The 22,075-nt window shown below is 34.6% G+C and overlaps 1 protein-coding gene across 5 annotated transcripts in view; it reads right to left on the bottom strand.

Annotated features, from left to right (window-relative positions):
- LOC108360372 (very low-density lipoprotein receptor-like) overlaps positions 1–22,075 on the bottom strand; it is a 227,949-nt gene that overhangs the window by 68,234 nt on the left and 137,640 nt on the right. For 4 of the 5 annotated variants that reach the window (XM_017612625.1, XM_017612626.1, XM_017612629.1 and 1 more), the window contains one exon: positions 21,142–21,261. In XM_017612625.1, the coding sequence (XP_017468114.1) occupies positions 21,142–21,261 (120 nt within the window). Of the gene's footprint in view, positions 1–20,761; positions 20,879–21,141; positions 21,262–22,075 lie in introns of all 5 variants that reach the window. The other variant, XM_017612630.1, reaches the window with a different exon arrangement.

Raw genomic sequence — 22,075 nt, 5'->3', positions numbered from 1 at the left:
CTACTCATGAATGGCAAAAACAGAGTTGGTGAAAATATTCATCCGTGCAAGAACAAACATAAATGTACGAATTTATTTTTATCTGCAAATAAACAAAAGTTGGCGTTTGTTTTCCTGTTTTGCTTCAAAATGCAACGACAGCGAAAATATAAATAAATTTACATTTCAAATGCATATACATAAATGCAAAGTAGCGTTCAACAAGATATTTTTTTAGTGTTATATAAACTTAAAAGTGTATTGAAACATAAAAAAATTGTCTATAATATACGAGAACAATTTTTATTTTGTCATACAAATTGTGAGGTCGAAAAAAGTTTGGAAGCACATATGCATTTGATTTGGGAGTGTGATAAAAATATAAACATTTAAAGCAGGAAATAAAGCCTGCGCGTGTTCACTGCTGTAAAGCAGGAAATTGAATTCAGCGAATATTAAATGAATTTTAAAGCGCGAAGTTTTTAACAATAAATCAAGTATTAAGTACAAATATTATATATATTTTTTAAATTATATTCTAGAGAGCAATGTAAGTGTCTATGTTGCTCATACGCCACGCTATATACATATATACGCTTAGCACTAGAAAGGCAGGATTCGTTGTATTCATTTTTATACTTTCTTTCAAAGATATTTGTAGAAAGTCAAATTTATTTAACAAATTAACCCTCCTGCGGCCAATACGCGTCCGCAGAAGGGCCTTTGTATTTAAATATGTGTTTGGAACAATTGTTTAAAATACTATGTAATCAAAATTCAATTTGATTAGGCACCCTCCGAAGTATAATTATAAAAAAAAGCTACAGTAGACTGTTATAGCTCGAAGAGCTTCAGACAGAGCTTCACATCTCATTTTTGAAATTCGATAGAACGGTGCAGATTTGATGATCTTTATAAAAAATGCCTCCGTATATACATACATATCTTGTGTATGAGTTAACTAAATTCGACCTTTCAAAAAGGTGGAAAGCCTTTTCAAAAGTAGTACTCTAGTACACAGTTTACTCGAAAACTCCCGACGGTAAAGGCGCTAGAATCTATGGCTAGGATATCTGTGCCAATTGGAAAATACCTGAGCATTAGTATTTCTGGAAGAAGCCTACGCCATTGTGTAGGCGAAGATAAATATTAGTAAGAGCTACCACAAAGAGAGAATCGTCATTCTCAATGACAGCCAGGCGACATTCAAAGCCCTTTCATTTTTCGAAGTAACACATCACCCAAGTCTTCAAGTGCATAGGGACACTTTCAGCGAACTGTCTTTCAACTGTCTTTCAACTCACTACAGCCTTTAGAATGACAAAAGACTTTCGTAACACAATTGTAAATTCTGGCAAATAAATATCTTGAAAGCTCTTTACTGTCTTCCGGAAGACTACTTTAAATATCTGATAACAAGGAGGTCTTAGCGTTATGATGTTCGCCTTTTGACAAGAAGTTGTTTAAAAATAAAATGAAATTAGAAAATATATTTTTTATTTTTGAAACCATAAAAAGTAATTAATAAAACGTAATTAAATTAGAAAAATAAAACAGTTATAAACAAGTAAGAAAGTCTAAGTTCGGGTGGAGCCGAACATTAAATACCCGGCGCAAGTATTAGATATATGTTTTTTCACCATTCCGAAACCTACCGCTAGATGGGTGTATCAATTTTGAGTAAATTAGCGTCCTTAAATTTCGAAATATTGCAGTTTCAAGCATTTCTGAAATTGCCGTTATATGAAAAGCGGCCGTAATTTTAGTCCGATTTCAATAATTTTCAACGCTTTGCTTTTATGTGGCAAGCACAACAACCGTACCGAGTTTGGTACAAATTGGTGGAACAGTTACCGAGATACATATATGTGATCATAAATGGGCGGTGCCACGCCCAATTTCCAAAATTTTGCCATAAACGTATTGCTTTGTACAGAATTGTTGCAAGCTCAATTTTGAATAAATTATCTTTAATATTTACTGATTTATCGAAGATTTTGTATTTCTCTAAATTACCGTTATATGGGATGTGGGCGTGGTTATTGTCCGATTTTTAAAATTTTCGGCCATTTAGTATGCTGTACCAAGGCCAACAATTGTGCCAAGTTTGGAAGAAATTGGTGCAGCGGTTACCAAGATATACACATGTAACCATAAGTGTGCGTGGCTACGTCCATTTTCTAAAAGTTTATAATATTCTTATTTTTCGTCAGAAGATTATTGTAAATATTAATTTTGAGTGAATTATCTTCAGTAGTTACTAAAATATCGCAGTTTTCGTATTTCTGGAAATTACCGTTATATGGGAAGTGGGCGTGGTTACAGTCCGATTTCGCCCATTTTCAATACCAACCTACCTTGGATTAACAGAAACCTACATACCAAATTTCGTTGAGATATCTTAATTTTTGCTGAGTTATCGTGTACACGGACGGACGGACAGATGGACGGACAGACAGACATGGCGTAATCGACTTCTCTATTCATTCTGATCATTTATGTATACATTTGTCTATATCTATCTCAATTCGTTTTGGCTGTTACAAACAACCGTTATGTGAACACAATTAATATAGCCTTGGGCACAAGTGCGCTCGGGTATAAAAATATTAAACAATTCACAGATTCACTCTATGCCGCCTAAAGGTCTTCTGAACTTCTTGATGGCTTTGGATGTAACAGATATATTGTGAAAGGACAGAATATATGTATGTATGTATGTAGGTTAGGTTAGGGTCTCAGTGAAACCTCATATCCATCTACGTGCACAAATGAGAACGAAAGGTTAACTTCAATTTTTTATAAAAATGGTAAAAAAAGTTAAGCAATTAAGCAATATATAACTAACCGAGCAGTAAGTGACCCCCAAAAAGGCAACAATAGTTTCTGAGATACACAAATACTCGTTAAAAACCCTTTTAACAACATTAGCAGCAAAAAGCTGGCCAGTTTTTAATCAAGTCACACTTGTATACAAAAAAAGGAAACTTTGCAAAATATTTAATATCCCGCAGCTTAATTAACATATGCCACAAAAAACATTTAGGATACACAGAGGATAGTACATAATATAACCGTATTACCAAGCAACAAAACGGGATTAATTTCTAAATGTCATTTAACTTTCATTTAAATTACTCCCAACAAAACAAGTACACACAAACATACAAATAAAGCTTATCCAATGAGAATGCAAGCGAAAGCTCGTTAGAGATTCTAAGCTAAACTCATAATTTACTGAGCGTACACGCAATGTTTACTAACAAAAACCTTCTTGCTTTGGCTGTGGGGCAGCGCTGATACGCTGTCATGTGTGTAAAGAGGAGGATTAAAAAAAATGTAAGTCCACATAAACTACCTTTTCACTATGTACGGCAGAGAAAGTTTTGCGTGGGAACTTCGGCAGACATGTTAAGGCAAGCGAACAGGTGTGCCGCTTGTGGCCGCTATAATATAGTATTTATTACACCCAGAATAATAAGAAATAACAAAATCATAAACTCAGTTGGTTTTCACGAGTGATTCAGCAAAATAGTTACATACATATGCACAATAGGGTGGTTAAAAAAAATGTAGAGCTGAAATTCTTATGGTCTCACCCACGGGGATTCTTCAATACCGAAACAAATTTTATTCATCTCTTTTTTTTTGTTTGAAATCAAAAAATATTTTGAGGTCACTCAGGGTTTAACATTTTTCGTAAAAATGGAATTCTTGAAGACCAATATTTTTCGATCAGAAAACTCCGCTTATCTTCAGGGAACTTCCCATAATAATACAAAACCGTTTATTCAACCATTTTTAATATTAATTAATTTTTATAGTTAAAACCAAAATATTACAATGGGGGCCCTAAAAAATCGCTATTCCATATCGTTTCCACGAAAAATGGTTTTTTCCCCATATAAAATATGTACATAAGGGTGGTTCTTAAAAATCAAATGTGGGATTTTTTTCAGTCTCAGCCCTTCAATCGGTAATACCACGGTCACAGATATCACATACAAATTTTGGCCGATTGGAGTCGATTAAGACGTTTTCATAGGATAATCTGAATTTTGCCTCCTGTGCGACACGCCTTAACCGTCTCCAATTGGGACCAAAAATTTATATGTGATATCTTCGATCTCGTAGCATCGACGTAGGAGTTGACGCTTAGGAAATCTGATGTAAAAATTTTCCTGCTACATTGAAGGACCACCCTAATGTACACGGAAAACTCTGGGCGCTTCGTGCGACCTCTAAATAGTTTTTGAAAAATAAAAAAAAAATTTGGGGTATAACTTTTTTCGATATGGATGGTGAGAGCATTAAAACTCCAACTTTAATTTTACACATGCATTTTCGAACCACCCTATTGTACACACATATGTATTAGATAAAGTTTTCAAATAATTATGAGGAGTAGGGTAAGAAAATAAATATTTGGAGGCAGATATTTTTGTTTACAAAAACGTTTCATTTAACCTGCGGGCACTGGGTCGCGACATATAAATGCAAAAGGTAAACAGGAAACATAAATTAGGAATAAGCTTCTCAATACTACGCATAAAAATTCCTATTAGAAGTTCTCGTCCATTTAGCAAGCTTTTTCGTTGCCCAGCTTAACTCAGATGACTGGCGAACCTTAAATGTTTGAGTCGCAATCGCATGAAACTGTACAATAAATTAGAAATCTTCTGATTTATTACAGTCATGATATTAGGCTTTAACTATGCTGCCTATATACATATGTGTTAGCCCAAAGTTTAATGTGGGCACAAACAAACAGCTGCCAAAACAAGAGTTAAAGCAACAATGCTTGTGATAGCAGGAATAACACAATAGCATAGGTTCAAAGATATTTTTTTCTCGAAAATTCTACAAAAGTTTGCATGAGTAGCGGAATGTCCTCATGAAATGAAAGCCTACTACAAATTAAGCAATCTAAGCATTTAATTTACGAGCACAAATCGAAGTTTCAAGTTAACTCAACTCACTGCTGCACACTTTCTTTACACACAGGCAGTATTCGCTTGGCACGTGGCAATAACGAAAACTAGAAGAAAAGCGCAACAGGCGATTTTCATTTTAGGCCGGGTCAATAACCTCCGCTTTGTTTGATTGTTAGTATTTTTGTTATGAAAAAATTGTGGCTGGAGTAGGCAGTGCGGAGTTAAAAGCGAGTGTCAACTCAGCTTCTGAACGTAACAAAAGTGCAGCCCTGTTGGAAGTTGCTAAGAGCCAATCAGCAATAATCACCATTATTTTGATATAATTTTTTATTTTTATTTTTTGATCGTATTTAGAACAACAGCCTAACAAATTTATTATCCGACAACATCTTCGAATCCACGCCATTCACCATTTGTGACGAAAAATTTCTGGCGTGAACTACTAGAATCTACCCACAATTTGTCTCGTACAGGCGCACGCGCTACCGCAAAATTGATGACGCAGCGATTCGTATGGCCGGGCATTCAGAAAGACAGCAGGGAGTTTGTTAAAGCTTATGTCCAATAACGCTAGGCACTTCCAGATAAACGCTTCTCTCCTGCAACGTGGTGTTAGAGGGACCGTTTCCGCTTAGTAACAGATTCCGCTAACTTCTCACTATAAGTAGTGGACAGAATCACTGAATGGCCAGAACCTGTCCCAATCGCGGACAAGAACCCACTCACAGTTGCGTGGTCGTTGATTTAAAGTTAGATATATAGATATAGGGTTCCGTGTGCCGGCAAGAACCGTGGGCATAATATATCTTAAAACCCCGCCCTGCTACCCTCAGTCTTAGTCGGTGGGTTGAATATTTACCAACAATTTTTTTGGGTCCGCGTAAGGCATACAAGCCTCGCATTGACGCATTCTCTGCTGAGCTGGTGTAAGGGGCATCCCCTCAGAGTTTTTGTCGGCAATGTAACAATTTACATGAAATAAGAAGTCGTGGGTGGTTGTGCGAGATTTAAGGGCACCTGACACCGCTTGGCATACGAGAGGCAAAGCGCTCATCCATCCTGACTTGAAAAAATGTTAGAATGTATTTTAGGACGATTCTATTAGACCATTTTTATCACACTCATATACCGGCCCTTAGAAAATTTTCGATAGGTCAGACAGTATTTAAAAATCAGCGCCAATGACAGGGAAACATCGCATGAAAGCGGCGTACATCTAAGAAGACGACGAGACGTGGCAACTACCCAAAGCCGATTCTGCTCAAAATGTGTTGCCTGGAACCCCAATGTCATCCAGTAAGATAAATACTCAAAAATCGATAAGCCAAATGACTGCCCAACATTCAGTGGGAAATATTTTTTTTTGTAATAAATTATTCCATAATCGTGAACAAAATATGACGCTCAACAATTCCTAAAAATTTGGTCATAAATCTACGTAGGCTAGCGAGAGGCTAAGTTGCTACGAATGACGAAGTGCATATCTGTTGAATTTCAGGTTATAAGGGCATCGAATGAAACGAAAGAGCGGATGAAATTGCAAAAGCGCTGCTTGATCGATAGCTTGGAAAGCAAATTTATGGGCGAAACAGAACCTTCTCAAAAGCTGCAAAGTAACTGGTTTACTGGCAAGTCGTCAGTCGAATCATTATCCACTTGAAGCCACGCTTTCATGAAAAAAATCACTGCAAATGTAGGAAATTTGTGGAGACTGGAGCCTGGGTGATACTGGCGCTCCTCCTACATACCCATAGAGATGAAGGAGAGGTTTTCTGTTAGAAACTCAGCAGCGTGCTTGAAGTAGAGATTTCCACGATAAAGTAGGTAGCCAACTTTCTGCTTACCAGCGTTATATCTATTAGCAAAGCAAGTGTTTATTCTAATAGCCTAAAGGAAAGTGGGATTGCTTATGGTGCAATTAACAGTTACCATGAAATGTCTGACCGCCTTCTCGGTCGCATCTGAACACTTTCAAATTAGGGCAACTTCGAGATTATCTCTCTGATAAGGAGAGTATAAGAGTTCCTATAGCAAACTGCAGCCTATACCTGGAAAAATGTGCTCAAAGTCAGCTCAGCTGAGGATGAGGTAAAATCCTGACTTGCAAGGCTGCAAGGTCGAAAGGTCATTCTGGCTAGTGGGGCTTGAATGGACTGGTCACTGTCTAATAAATAGGAAGTCATGTAGTGCGTTTAAAAATGTCTGCAATCTATACCGCCGCATTTGCAAGCCGACGAGGTGTAATAATTTCAGCACTTTCTTCTGAACGGATCTGCTTTCGCTTGCCTAAGTTTTAAAGACCTACGATCTTTTAATATTAAAGCAACGGAGGAACCCTCGGGGGCGAGCATCTGGTAACTGCGGAGCTTTGTATTAAGCACACAGCGGTATTCCTAACAAGCTTAGTACTGGTAGTGAAATATGGTTCTATGACAGTCTTTGCAAAGTTTTACAACAATGTAGACGAATTCATCCCTAAAAAGTCTAGCAGTAACACAATTATTTTAGTATTCGGTCTCGTATAAAAATTTCGATACGGGTCACCAAAAATTGATTGTGGCAAAATTTCACAATAATAAAAAAAATGTTTTCCGCGTATTTTTCAATACATAATTAAAAATAAGAAATAAAAAAATGAAACCTATATCCCAATTAATCTTAGTTAGGTTAAAGTTTGAATTAGCTGGGACTTACCGTTGGTTTTTGGCAATTTTTTTTCCATACAAGCCTTCTTTGTATGGAAAAAATAATTGTCAAAACCTTCAATAAAAAATATTAACAAAAATAAACTGTACTAAATGGATATTTTGCAACAAATAATTATTTGCGACCGAAACAAATTTTTATATCGGATCGGAAGAAAAAAATAGACATTTAAGTAGCTATAGTAGCTTTAGTATATTGCGGCATTCGCAGCATACGATATTTAGAAATAGTTCTGATACTAGAAAATCAATATTCCTATTAAGTCTCATCAAAATATTGCTTGTGGTTTAAAGAATAAAAGGAATGCCGCATTATACTAAAGCCAGCTTCTCGACATAAGCTACTATTCCATACGAACACAGATATATATGTTTATTTAAAATTATGTATAATTATAATTATCAAAAAAGCTGCAAATATTCTTAAATAACATATTTCCTTTAAATTCAGTACTACCATATAAATGCATTTTCATTAATTAACCGCAAGGCAATCAACCAATCGACTAAAATGTTCGCTATTCTATGCTAATGACTGACTGTCGAACGCATTATTTCTCATTAAAATGTAATGAGATGAATACTTAGGAGAAAATGAACACTAATATATATTAAAGGAAAATGTCTTAATTCCATGTTGCACCAGAACGTAGATATTGCATAGTAATTATCAACAAAATTGAAGTACATAAATATTCCAAGTGTGCGCATGCAAAATTGAATCCATCTTATTAATTACGTATGTATGTGTACGGCATGTAGTGCTGGCAGCTAGACATGCACGAGCGCGTAAATACAATATATTGCATATTTGTAGGAGCTAGTGATGTAGTTTTCCATGTATTTACATTTGTACTTTGTATGACCTTTGACTGGCACACTTGTAGCTGCAATCACTTGTAAGCCCAACACTTGATGTGCATAAATAGATAATTTTGTTTGATGCCTATTGAAAGTTCCTGACTTGTAAGCTTTTATGCCTACACGGCAAATAAGTAGTTATGTATAGTGAGCTTTTGAATGTATTGACTTTATGGTTTCAGGTGCTACTTTGACTGTGTTAATTATTAAAGTCAGCCATGTGTATATGCATACATAATAAATAGTAATTAAATTTACATAATGAATAAATCAATACCCCTCCGGACTAGTCACAAACATTGTGCGCAAAGCAAAAGCATTTTAAAGCAGTGTTTAAATTAATTCGGCGGCACAATCTTAAAAATAGTTGCACAAGTCTTTAGAAAAATTTAAATTTTTTAATTGTGGTTTATTTAATTTCAATTAAGGAAAGTTTTTTTGTAGAATATTATCAACCCCCAAATTAGGGGTTGAAATAAAGGGTGCATGGTTTTCGCAATCTATGTAAATACTAGTGAACCCGCATGGCGTTACAACGCCCAAAATTGAATTTCAAAAACTTTAAAAATATTCCAAATGTTTGTCAGAGTTATAAGAGAGCCGAGTGCCATATTTCATCAAAACTGTGCAGCCATTTCTAAGTGAAGAGTAGTCTCGCATAGTGCATATTTTTATTTTCATCGAATGTCATTTCACCCTATACCAATGAAACAAGTTCTTAATTAAAAAAATAAAATTTTATCATACATCTAAAGACCAGGGTCTCTAATGTGACCTCTCATTTTTGAAATTACTTTTCAAAAGTATTCTCAAATTAAACTTTCTTGAATCTCTTTCGTCTGACATTTTGATATACATGTATTTTAATAAAGTGATGAACTAATTCGAATTTGATTGTTCGAAAAAATAGCAACCCTCCTAAATAATGGTCACGAATTAATTCCTTTCAAACCCATTAAGATCTTTTAATAATTCATCCAACTTACTGAATAATTTCAATTTAACTTGCTAAACACGTGGCAACTCTCTTGAAACATTCGAAATATTCAAACTAAAGATTTTTTTCCCGAGTTTTATATCCGACCAGCGCCATCTGTCACTACTTCCATTCATATTTATTTCGTTTCATACTGCAGATATTTGTACTACTTTGAATATTAGTATTCGTCTTTGTGTTCATACTCGACATCGCATTGCCTGGATTTTCGGATTTCTGTATAGTTAAGTAAATTCAAGTTTTCAAATATACGGCAACCCTTTTAAATATATATTAAGAATTGAATTTTTAAATACATGGCAAACCTCCTAAATAAAGTTCTGAAATAAAGTCTTTTTAAACGCATATCATTTGATACCCATTTTCTAATAATTCCTTGAACTTATTAAATAAATTGAGTATCACCTTCTGAACATGTGGCAACTCTATTTAGTATTAATTTTCAAAGTAAGGATTCCTTACCGCTCCTTCCTTTGGCGCCGATATTTTAATACTTCATATAATTTACGGATACTTAAATTAAATTCGATTTCTTTTTTTCTTTTTTTCTTCTTTTTATTTTATTTTTGCCACACCAATTGTGAAGACTGTATGTTAAAACAGTGTATAACCTCAAGCCTCCTTTTCCCAGGTTAGCTTAGGTGGTCTCATATAGACGAATATAATGTTCATGGCATTGCCAGATGCCTTGACGACCTATGAGTCAATAAATGATCCTTAAGCAAATTTCAATAGACACTTTGGTCATTTGTCGATTGCTGCTTGTAGGCTCTGCAGTCGTACCTTGCCAAGTAACGCTAGTCTTTGCCTGCTGAAAACTTAACACTCGTACTAGTTACATTTCCTGCATTCTTTTCTGCTATGAGAGCTAATTTTAATGCATATGCTCTTAGTGAGCAGAGTCCTACTTATATTAGGAAATCAGTAAGCCTCCTATCGTATGAATAACACTCAATTTTTGCAGGCCTGCAACGCCGAGTTCTTTTCATTACCTCATTACCTTCCATGCTTTTGTGTTTTGGGACCCAATATAGGTGAAGGGTTTTAGCCACAGGTAGCCTTCTTTGTAGCCTTTCTACAGTCCGTGACGGTGATCGAATTTCTTTCATATGAAAGTAGAGCCCTAATTGCTCACATTATCATCACCATTAGACATTTACCGCTTATGATAACTGAGTTGTCATCTGCATAAACCGTTAGCATGGCTGCTCCTTCTTCTATGTTATATATATCATTGTTAATTTGTACCTTAAGATAATTTCCGCGCTATCAGTAATATTTATCCACTACGTTTATAAATGATTTTTTTATTTTTTAATGTGCAAAATCCACCTTCTTACTCACACACTGCCATCAGCAAGAGTTCATTGCCAATGGTAGCGGCGGAGTCAAGCAAATTGTGAATTTTACAGGCACTTTTCATTGCTGTTGCAAATTGCAATTGACGACAACAAATATTGCTGTAATCGAAACTATGAACTCTCTATACCACTGCAAGCTGAATTGCCTTTAGAACAAAAGCAATAAAACTAACAATGGCGCACTTACAAAGCGATATATATCTATGTACATACATATTAAGCAGAGCTCAAATGCCAACATTGACATTGAAATGTACACCACGAATAAGCTTTAAAGCACATAACAGTAAACAGTAATAAGAGCGGGGAGCAACGGTGAAATAATACAAACAGCAGCGGCAAAGAGGGGCGGCAAAATAGTGTTGACAACGAAAACTAGGAATGGAGCTGCAAATTTTAAAAGTGGTGTGCAGGAAAGTGGAGAGAGTATACGTACATATGTGTGTACATTTTCACAAGTAGAGATGCAGGCATTCGCTGGCAACAAAGAAGAAAATGTATTTAAATAAATGGGTTGTAGTTGCGCGGGTTGACTACTAGGGAATGTTTGCTTATACACATGTAAGTGCACATGTAGATCAGAGATATTTCGAATATTTGCATTCGCACTCGTTATGCGAATGATTCGCATCATTTAACACATTCGCTTCGACATTCGCATTCGCATCAAATGATACGAATATTTTGCGAATGCGAATGTGTACATGTGTGCAGAGCGCGCGTTGTAGAAAATAGAAATATGTAGATCAAATGTGTTCGCATTTTTTTGTTAACGACTGCACTTTATCCTCGTTTTCTGATGATTTGTAAAATATTTCAGTGCTATTGAAATTGTACGTAGTTGTATTAATAGTTACATATTTTAGTTAATTTTTGTATCTTATTCGTCGAAAGTGAGCAATTGTTCAGTGAAGCCGGCCTTATATACGAGCCTCTAAGAAATCGCCTCATGCGAGAAACGGCAGCAAAGTTACTTTTTCTGAAATGTTATATGCAGCTTTTGAACATTGACAACTAGATTAAAACACTGTATGGGTTAAGCACTGGTTAAATGTTCTAATAACACGGTTCAACAAAATTTGTTCGTATTTTATTTCAAAAACGATGCTGACCTCATCTTATACATATTTTGGTGCTGATTCGAAGTGCATTTACAAAATTTTTCTAGCATGTTAAGTTTTAGAGAAAACAAAAATTAAAAATCGAAAAAAAATAAAAAAAAAGTATTAAATAGAATGTGGACGTAGTTTTTCCGAAGAATAAAACCACGTATTAATGAAAATTCAATTCGTCTGATGGATTCTACCTAATGTCGATGAGTTCATTAGAAGTGAGTGAAAATTAAAAAAAAATCTCAGTTCATCAATAGCAATATCCCACAAATACGAAAATTTGAATCTATGAATTTATTTTAAAATGAAATTAATATCATGAAAAAATTAACATTAATAAATCAATATGCCAGATTCATCAGTAGCCATTCTTTTGACTCTTAACATTTTCCCCAAACATTTTTTTGCGGATCGCATTATCATCGCTTTTCAAGGTCCAGCAATAGTCACCAAGGATGTGGAGGTTTGATTTCCTATCATACCACTTCTCCATTCTAATTTTTTTTTTTTAATTTTTCACTCCTTTCTACTCAATCCATCGACATGAGTTAGAATCCACCAGACGAAATGTATTTTCATTAATACGCGGTTTTTTCTTTGGGAAAAATACATCCAATTATATATATATATTTTTTTTTTGAAATTTGCAATTTTGCCATTTGCCAGCTGTTATTGTTTTTTTCAAAAACTCGACGTGATAGAAAAATTTTGTAAATGCACTTAAAATCAGCATCAAAAAATCTATAAAATGTGGCCGGCCCCGTTTTTAAGGTAAAATACGACCAAATTTTGGCTGAACCGTGTAATTTATAAAACGGTGACTTAAGTTGAATATAGCTTTTTAATGTTATTCCTTACATTCGCATTCCGAAAATTCGCATTCGCATACGCATTTGCGAATATGGAATATATGACATTCGAAACATCCCTAGTGTAGATACATAGTATGTAGATATGTACATATGTGAGCAGAATTGTAACGACTAAGCCGCTGCGAGTGTCACAGCTAAGGGCATGTGAGTGTATATTGTAACTATATAGTAAGTAGATATACCCTGTAGATAAACCCCGAACTGGTGAACCAAATTTGTAGTTCCGTACTAGATCTTTATCGCCTAAAACGAACCAGTCCGATAGTAACTAGATCGCCACCAGTTCAAAAGCAGCGATATGTGGTACTTTAAAAAAACAATTATAGAAATCTATATCTAAAATTACGAATTTAGAATTGGTTCAAAACTATAGAAAGGGATGCAAAACGAACTAGATCTCATCTGACGAATTTCGAACTTGTTCGAAACTACTGAAAAAGGGATGCAGCGGGGGCCTGTTTACTTTAAATAGATTTTTGCTTGGCGGGTTTTTCATTCAAATACGCTTTCAGTCTGCACGTCGCAGATGCTTTTTCATAGTTTGGTAATACAAAACTAAAATTTGTGTTAACATCTTAACATTTTGGGATCTTCTGGAATATAACCAATAACAGTCAGCACCTCTGCAAATTCATCTACAGCCAAAGGTATGTAAACGTGTTTTCAAATGCACAATTTAATTTACATTCATTCAAACAAATTTGATTTCAGATTGAAAATACATTTCTCTCCAAATAATTAAAAATTCCTACCATGGTAACCCAAAAAGAAAACATCTTGTTACTTTTTTCATTCACAACTGGTTCGAAACTATAGAAAATATGGTGCAAAGCGAACTAGATCCCATATGTCCAATTTAGGACACTTCCTAAATGTACTAGAAGCGCACCAGTTCAAAACTAGAGATTTTCCCCACAGGGAATGCATGTATATATATATATGTATGTATGTATATATGCATTTGATATGTGCTTGTTAGATAATATTTTGACGGCGAGCACGCTATGTTGACGGTACACAATCTCCCACACATCCACAGCCAACGAGCACGCCAGGAAAGTTAGTAGCTGCCTGAAAATGTGAACACTACCGTAAAACAAAAAAATGCACTATGTACTTGCATACAAAAGATTATATATCAGCATACTCTGAACCACTCTTCGAACAAAGATTTTTTTTACTACACTCGAACGAAATTTATGAACATAAAAAAAAAAACGGAGTATGGCAATGCATATTCAATGCGTACACAAGTGAGCATATCTGCGTGCTTATATGTACATACATGTATACTATATGCATATATGTATGTATATAAGTTTTAGCAGCTGCGTGCATGTGAGCACAACTCAACATGTGTATGCTGAAAGTTAATTAGCAGCAAATATGTAGTTTGTTGGTGTGCGCCGCGCCAACACACAACTTTAATTGCCAGTACAAATATGTACATATGTATGTACATACGAGTGCACGACTTGAAGCGTTAAAGCGCCTTACCCCATTGACGGGGCGTATGAGTGACATGAGCTTGTGCAAAGTGCAGCTCAAATATGAAGTGGCTAAGGACGACTTTTTCAGCAGCAAATTATATTTTTTCCTTCATAAGCAGCAAAGGAATTTTAAAGTGTTTTCACGCACGTTGCCTTTAAAGACATGCACAACCCTTCGGCACTGCTGTACCGCAAAACAGCGGAAACGAATTTTCTACACTGGCAAGTCGTAGGAGTCTGCTGAAATTTAGGTTTTCGTCGTTGTGGCTTGCTAAAAATTAACCTTGAAATTTGCTGTAAGCGCGTCTAGACAGCATTAAAAAGTCACACAGACAGATATTTAGGGCAATGCGTGGCTTAGACTCGCATACATACATACATACATATATATGTATGTACATATAACTGTGTCAATGCTAAGCTTTTGCAGCACACAATGGGCAATAAACAGGCGACTGCGATTAGATTTGTAGTAAAACCGCATGAAAAGTGAAATGTTTATGATGTGGAATTTATGGAATTTATGTATACGCAACGCTATGGCCTTTGCAGCAAGGCGATCAAAGTTTTTGTTTTGCTTTCTAACTAAATGTGTACAATAAATAATCACAAGTTGAATGATTATTTGAGGAAAGTAGAGTAGATAAGAAATTTGGAAAATTTATTGTAGACCCACAAGGAATTTATGACTTTGACAGTTTTTTTAGGAAATTTGCAAATTTTTCGTTCAAAAGATATTATTTAGAATTAAAAAAAAATCCCGTGTTTTCTTAAATTGCAAAATTAATTAAAAAGAATCAAGGAATTAGATATCTTTGGCAAGCTAAGGTGACTAAAAGGAAGTCAAAGACAATGTGGACGAAGCTAAATACCTGTCAAAACACGGCACTCCGGACTGCGACGGGTTGCCTTCCGATGTCGTTAGTACACGAGGTCCAAATACTCCCCCTTCAAGGAGCATAATACTATGCTGTGCAAGCAATTGCTAGAACTGTGCCACAGACGTTGGCTCCCGAACAGACATCTGCTTGCGGCCTCGCCAAGTCACATCAACGGCCACCTATACGAACTAACTGACGAGGCCCAGACATTCATAAAACCATCACTGGATACGGCGAAAGGTCATAAACGGCAACCGCACAGGGCGCTAGTGCCAGCCTACTTCGCCTGCCTCGCCAGACTCGCACCACCCCAGCACAACTCCGCTCTGGATACTGCAGCAGGTTAAATTCCTATATACCTGAATACGATAAACTCAGCTGTGCCCAAATAAGTCCGGCATGCGGAGAGTCATGCCCATAACAAATTTCCAAATAGTGCTCATCATTAAATAGCAAGCCTTCCATTATAAATAGTAACAGCCTTTCTAAAGAAAAAACTAGAAAAATAGGAAAAATTTCAACTCGACGCATAAATGTTTATGATAAACATAATTTTCTATTATCTCAACTAATAGTGGCATACTAATATTTTTTTTTCCCTAGCGCACACGATCTAACATACCTGCTGATTCACTCACAACTAACTACATACATATGTACATACATATCTTTTTGTTTCTCGTTTCATATTCATATGCATAAAAGTGCTCTATTCTTTTATTATGAACGCTAAAAGCGTTCGACGCCAGGAATGCGAGCAAAAAGTGTTGCTTTTCAGCAAATTATATGCGCATATTAAGTGGCTATTTGAGGTAGTGAAACAGTAGTGCATACTTATTTATGTGCGTAAGTGTGTAAATAGAGTAGCGCTGAAGTACGTACACAAACACAAAAAGAAAATAAGACGCCATTAGGAGGATAGCACAATTATAGTGGGTAGTTGAAAAACTTTGGATAATTAAATTAAGTTGAAAGGCTTGCGCGCTATGACGCTGCTAATTTTAGCTGCACAGTAATAGATTCCTTCTTCTTAGATATACTTAATTTCAGAATGGAGGGAAAAATTTCGTCCAGTAACCACGTCCACCACCCAGATAGCGGTATTTTTGAAAAAGGCAAAAAATGCCATATTTCAGCAACTTATAAAGTATTGGGGAATGGACGTGGTATGCTATAAAGTGTGTATTAAAATGTTGGAAATTTCGTCCAGTAACCACGTCCACCACCCAGATAGCGGTATTTTTGTAATAAGCAAAGAAGTTCAATATTGCGTTGCTTACTTGAGCCAAATTTCTCAAAGCTTACATATAAGGTAAAATTTTATTCTTACAAAATTTTGGAAAAAAGATTGTGCCTATAACTGCCTAATTTTGTACGTGTAATTTTTTAGTCTCTCTAACTTATTATAAGTTACAAATCTTTTAAATCAGATAAAAATGCCATATTATAAGTTGCAAAAAACGACAACATTTTATTATAATTATTTTAGCAGCGGGTTTTTCGATTTTTCCTAAAAGTGGTAGCCACGTAGATACAGTAAATTAGGTCTCGTTAATAAAAAAAAAAACATATATATCTTAAAATCCGCCAATGAATTAGGCTACCTATGCATAAGAGGTCAAGTGAGCACTTTTTTTGTGCGAAATTAAAAAGGGCTGCAAAATCATACTATCTACTACATATTTGCATTAAAGACCTTAAGAATAGCGTAATGTAGACTAACAGGGCAACTCTGGCTAAGATAGTTGAAAGTTATTTCTAAGACAATTCAAAGACAGCAGGCAAGATACTTTGTTTGAAAGATATTGTTTATTTTGGCCCGAAGGACTCGTTAAAAAGCTCCCTTGCAACTTTCGTGGAGAAAAGCTCTTTTGACAGAAGGCACTTGTTTGTATACCCTTTTGCTCGCAAGTTCCAACAGTCGCAATGGCCGAGTAAGCGAAGCTCTGGCTGAGAGATTCGTGAATGAAGACCGCAGGTAGCGGAAGTTTTTCTTTTTTTAAATAAATTTTTTTGGTTCATCTTTCAATTAAATTTTCTTTTATTTTTAAGTTTTTATTGTTTTAAAAGGGGAAAAGTATATATTTTAATTTCGTTAAATTTTTATTTTATTTCATTATTTAATTTTAAATTGTAAATTTCGTTTTTTTTGCTTTAATCTTTAGATTTTATTGCTTTAAAAAGAACTTTTTTTTATATTTATTTTCTTAATTTAATTTACTTTAAATTTTCAAATTATAGTGGTTTAATTAATATAGTTTTTTTATTTTCATTTCTTTTTTAGAAATTTATGTTTTGCCCTTTTGCTTAGTTTTTATTTTATTTGTTGCTTTTTTTTTAAGTTGAGTTTTATTTCTTTTTAAATTTTATTTCATTTATAAAAATTTCTTTTTTTTTCATTTAAATTTTTTAATTTACTTTTTTTTTGATTTTTAGATTTTATTATTTAAAAACTAAAACAGTTTTTAAGGACTTATTGTGTTGTTTTTTTTCAATTTTGAATCATTTGTTTTTTAAATTTTTAGATTTTTTTTCAATATTTAAAAATTTGTTTTATATTTCTTTTAAATTAATTTTTCTCTTTTTTAATTTAATTGGTAATTTTTAGAGTTTTAAAAAGAAAAAAAATATTTGTTTAATTAAGTTTTAGAAAACATTGCTAAATGATAAACAGAATGATGCCAAGACTTTCTCGTTAGCAAATTTTCAATTAGTCTTTCGAAAGACAGAAAGGAGCTCTGAAGTTAGTTTCTAGAATTGACAATTGTATTACGAAAGACTTTTGTCCTCGAAAGGCTGCGATGAGTTAAAAGACAGTTGCCTGAATTACTGTGTACGTCTCGTGAATCAACCCATTCACGACCAACGAGTTCTATTAACCCTTTCATGACTTACAAAGTAAACATATACAAATCCATTGTACTACTTAGTCATCTCCCTGTTGGAAAAGTGTATTTAAATTTGTTTTTCTTGTTCCTTTTTACCAACAAACTGCAAACAAATGGCGTTTAGTTTCTTAGAAAAAGCAGCAGAAAACCCAGTAACTTAACGCAATAAAGGGCCACTCGATATATAGTAAAAAGAAAGAACAAAAAAAATTACTTTTATTCAAACCATCTTGCTCAAAATACGAGTACAGTGCGATTTTAAATATTTTAATTGAATAAACGGTTAGTTTTTAGAATTAATAAAGAAAGAAAATACTAAAATAAGTTTGCACCTTATGCAAGCTTTAACAATTTTTGCAAAGTAAAGCCAAGCTAAAGTAAAAAAATGGAACGTAAACATATTACGAGTAAAATGTTCAATGTCGAGATTTTTGTATGTATTGGCACGATTTCCACAACACGTCCTAATAACCTGGTATTTAGCACAATACTATCTGCTAAGTTCCTATTAAGAGCAGCAAAAAACTTGGTTTTATTCTATAAAAATTATTTTAAAATTTAATTTGGCTGTTATTCCTTCCTGGCATAGAGTTTTCATTAACATTTTTTAGAGACGTTTACGTAGGCGGCACGAAGGTTTTGCCTGAGAATACCACTAGTAAAATTTTCCGAAAAATAGTTTTCTACTATAAATCAATCCTCTAAAGAGCTTGCAAATTTGCTTTTTGCGGGATTTCTTGAAGTTAGGGTCAAGACGACCTTTTCAGGCGGGAGTTAATGGGTTAAAATGTTCTACAAAAATATTTCCCATGAAACATGACTATATGCATCTTAACCATTAATTTCGCTCAGATACTTATTCTACCTTTTTTTAATTTCTTTGAGAACTAGTTAGGCCGGGACATGAAAAATTTAGTAGGCCATATAATAAATATACGAGCTAACTTTTTCAAATCCATGGAGTATTCTATTTCCGTTTATGTATACTAATTAGTTACTTATTTGCGTGCATTCATTTCTGAAAATTTTTAAAAATATATGCCATTTAAATAAGTTTTTCTAATGTGTGTACATATGTATGAAGATATCATATTAAAAAATTAATTTATAATTTATCACATTTTCTCAGTGTATAAATCGCTACTCAAGATGTTTTCAAGGCATTTGGCGCGCCATAGAAATAGCAAATAGGAGCAAGAACAACAATTACGAATACGTAACAATGGAAGATGACAAGCAGAAGTTGAAAAACCCAAGCATAAAACTTTCAACGGAACCACGAGCAAATGAGCTAACAAAAAGTCGCGCACACGCAGGCAACCACCACTCCACCCCCTCCAACCACTTCGACATAACGCACGAATATGTATGTATGTATGTATGTATGTATTTTCTTTTGTACGTGTGCGCGCAGGCTGATGAAGGCTTTGCGATTACATTATAGCGCTGCCACTTTTCCATAACAATAAATACAAATTAGGCCAGCTTGCAGCATGTGTGTGTGTGTGTGTGTGTGTATGTGCAAGTATAGGGAATGCTGCTGGATAAAAAAAAGAAAAAGCTCCAGTTACGCGACAGTAGCAGCCGCTTAACAAAGCGAAAATGCTCAGCTTTGGCGCTCTCATAAGAGCCTACTGCGTATTTAGATGTTTTTTTTTTTGCTATTATTGTTTGTTGTATTGGTTAGTTGGCTGATTACTTGGCTGGGGTTGTGCTCTATCCAGCAACGCAAGTTTCGCCTTGCGACGGACATCCGTCGTCCGTTCGTCTTCGCCTAACATGTGCCGCATTATGAGGCGCATCCTGTGGCTTTGTCTTATGCAGGATACAGTCGGTTAAATGACGACAAAATGCTGTCGCTGGTGATTTGGCGTAAATTCGAGTTTTGTGCGCGAAATGCTATGTTTTTTTTAATTCATTTATTTTAATACTATCTTCTATTTAAATACGCAGGAGCTATGAGTATGTGTATGCACAGTAGGCTAAATTGCCGAGGAAACAATGGGTCTAAAAACAATTTGGAGTTTGTCAAATTGCAAAAATAGGTTTCGAAGAAAATGCCAAATTTTCATTGTAGCGCCCTCTGCTGGAAGTTTAAGCACTTCTTTACTGCACTACCGCAAAATGCTATGGAACCTGTTTTCTCAATTTGGCAAACTCCAAATTGATTTTAGGCCCATGGTTTCTTCGACAAATTTGCATAGAATTACGCATAGTTGAACAAATCTCCGATACAAATTGACCCATCCTAATGCACGGGCACATATGCTGGGCAGCAAATAAAACGTATTCTTAAAAAAAGTAATTATGTAAGTAAGTTTGAAAAATATAATATTGTACATATTTACAAATGCATGATGCTTTAATAAATGAAAGCACTTTCTTGTGCTTAAACATGAACTAGAGAGGCTTCTTAATGAGATTTGGCCAGTTTTTATATGCATCTGATGGTCTAAAATATCCGAAATATGTCTTTGCATGCAGCGAAATATATTTCCTTATTTCTATATTTTTTTCTTAAATTTAATTTTCATAGCTATAATATTATAACTACTTTTTATTAGTACTTTCTCATTCTGCAATGTAAAATCCTCCTTTTTTTAAATTTTGCTTTTTTTTTTTGTTAGTTTAGTTCTCAATTTATTATTTCTTTCATATATAAATTGAAAATAATTGCTTACTGCAATCAGCTTCATCGGATTTGTCACGACAATCGTTACTGCCATCGCATACCCACAAACGTGGTATACACTGCTCGCCATTCTTGCACTTCACCTCGAACGAAGTGCATAAATTCACTGTGAATTAGGTAATAGTGTAGTTGTAGTGATAATGGAATTACAAAGAGATTTTTTTAAATTTTAATTAAAAGCTTTTGTACTGTATATTGTGTTACTTAAATGTATATTTTGTATTGTAACTAATAAATTTTCCAATTTAAGCCAATTTTATGTCCTTTTCTTGTCCGTCTGTCCTAAATTTTTAGTGCGTTAGTGTAAATATGTTTGTAGCATTGTTTTGTTTCTTTTAATCAAACTTTATAATAACAATCTCAACTTACTGCACAGCGACGGTGCTTCGTCGGAGCCATCGGCGCAATCTCTTTCTTGGTCGCAGCGCCATCTCTTCGGTATGCAAAAGCCATTGTTGCATCTGAATTGCTCAATGCCGCAGGTGGACTCTGAAAAAACGGAAAACCACAAGAAAAAATTAGATAGATGCTTTGTATAGATGATTGCTAGTAACTAAAAACTTAAGAATTATGTAATTAAAAAAAAAACGATTTTAAAATGTATTTGCAAGAAAAAGGCTAGCTATGTCAAGCAAAGGTTGGTGGGTAGGAAATAAATGTATAATGAATACTTTTTACCTTCGCATTGTTGCGGAAGAAATTAACAACCAAATTAATAATTAATTAAAAAATTTCACAAAAGTAGCAACTGATACGAAATTTTGCTATTCCTTTAACCCAAGTCAAATTGAACAGGTAATATCACCGGAGCAAAAGCAACATGCTGCGTGTATCTTGCTGTTGATTTTTGTATTTTAAAATGTCAAAAAAATTAAAAAGAATTATATTTTAAAATAAATTGGTAACAAAGCAAGTAAGAAAGTCTAAGTTCGGGCGGGGCCGAACATTAAATACCCGGCGCAGATACCGCTACATGGTAAGCCGGTGTGTATCAATTTTGAGTAAATTAGCGTTCTTAAATTTCGAAATATTGAAGTTTCAAGCATTTCTGAAATTTGCCGTTATATGAAAAGTGGTCGTAATCTGAATCTGATTCCAATAATTTTCAATGTTTTGCTTTTATGTGGCAAGCACAATAATCATACCGAGTTTGGTACAAATTGGTAGATCGGGAAGCCCCAGTTGCGGCCTTTGTTTTCGTGGCATCATTTCACATTTTTATTTCAATTCGAAAGCAAATATAAAAACAAGACTTTATATCATTTTGTGCGGCCTGCCTCAATACTCGCAATGGCCGAGTGCG

The sequence above is a fragment of the Rhagoletis zephyria genome, unplaced genomic scaffold (assembly GCF_001687245.7).
Source record: "Rhagoletis zephyria isolate East Lansing unplaced genomic scaffold, Rhagoletis_zephyria_1.1 Rzeph_scaffold_00562, whole genome shotgun sequence".
Taxonomy (NCBI): Eukaryota; Metazoa; Arthropoda; class Insecta; order Diptera; family Tephritidae; genus Rhagoletis; species Rhagoletis zephyria.
Note: the sequence above shows the minus strand (reverse complement) of the source record. Positions and strands in the feature narration are given on the sequence as shown.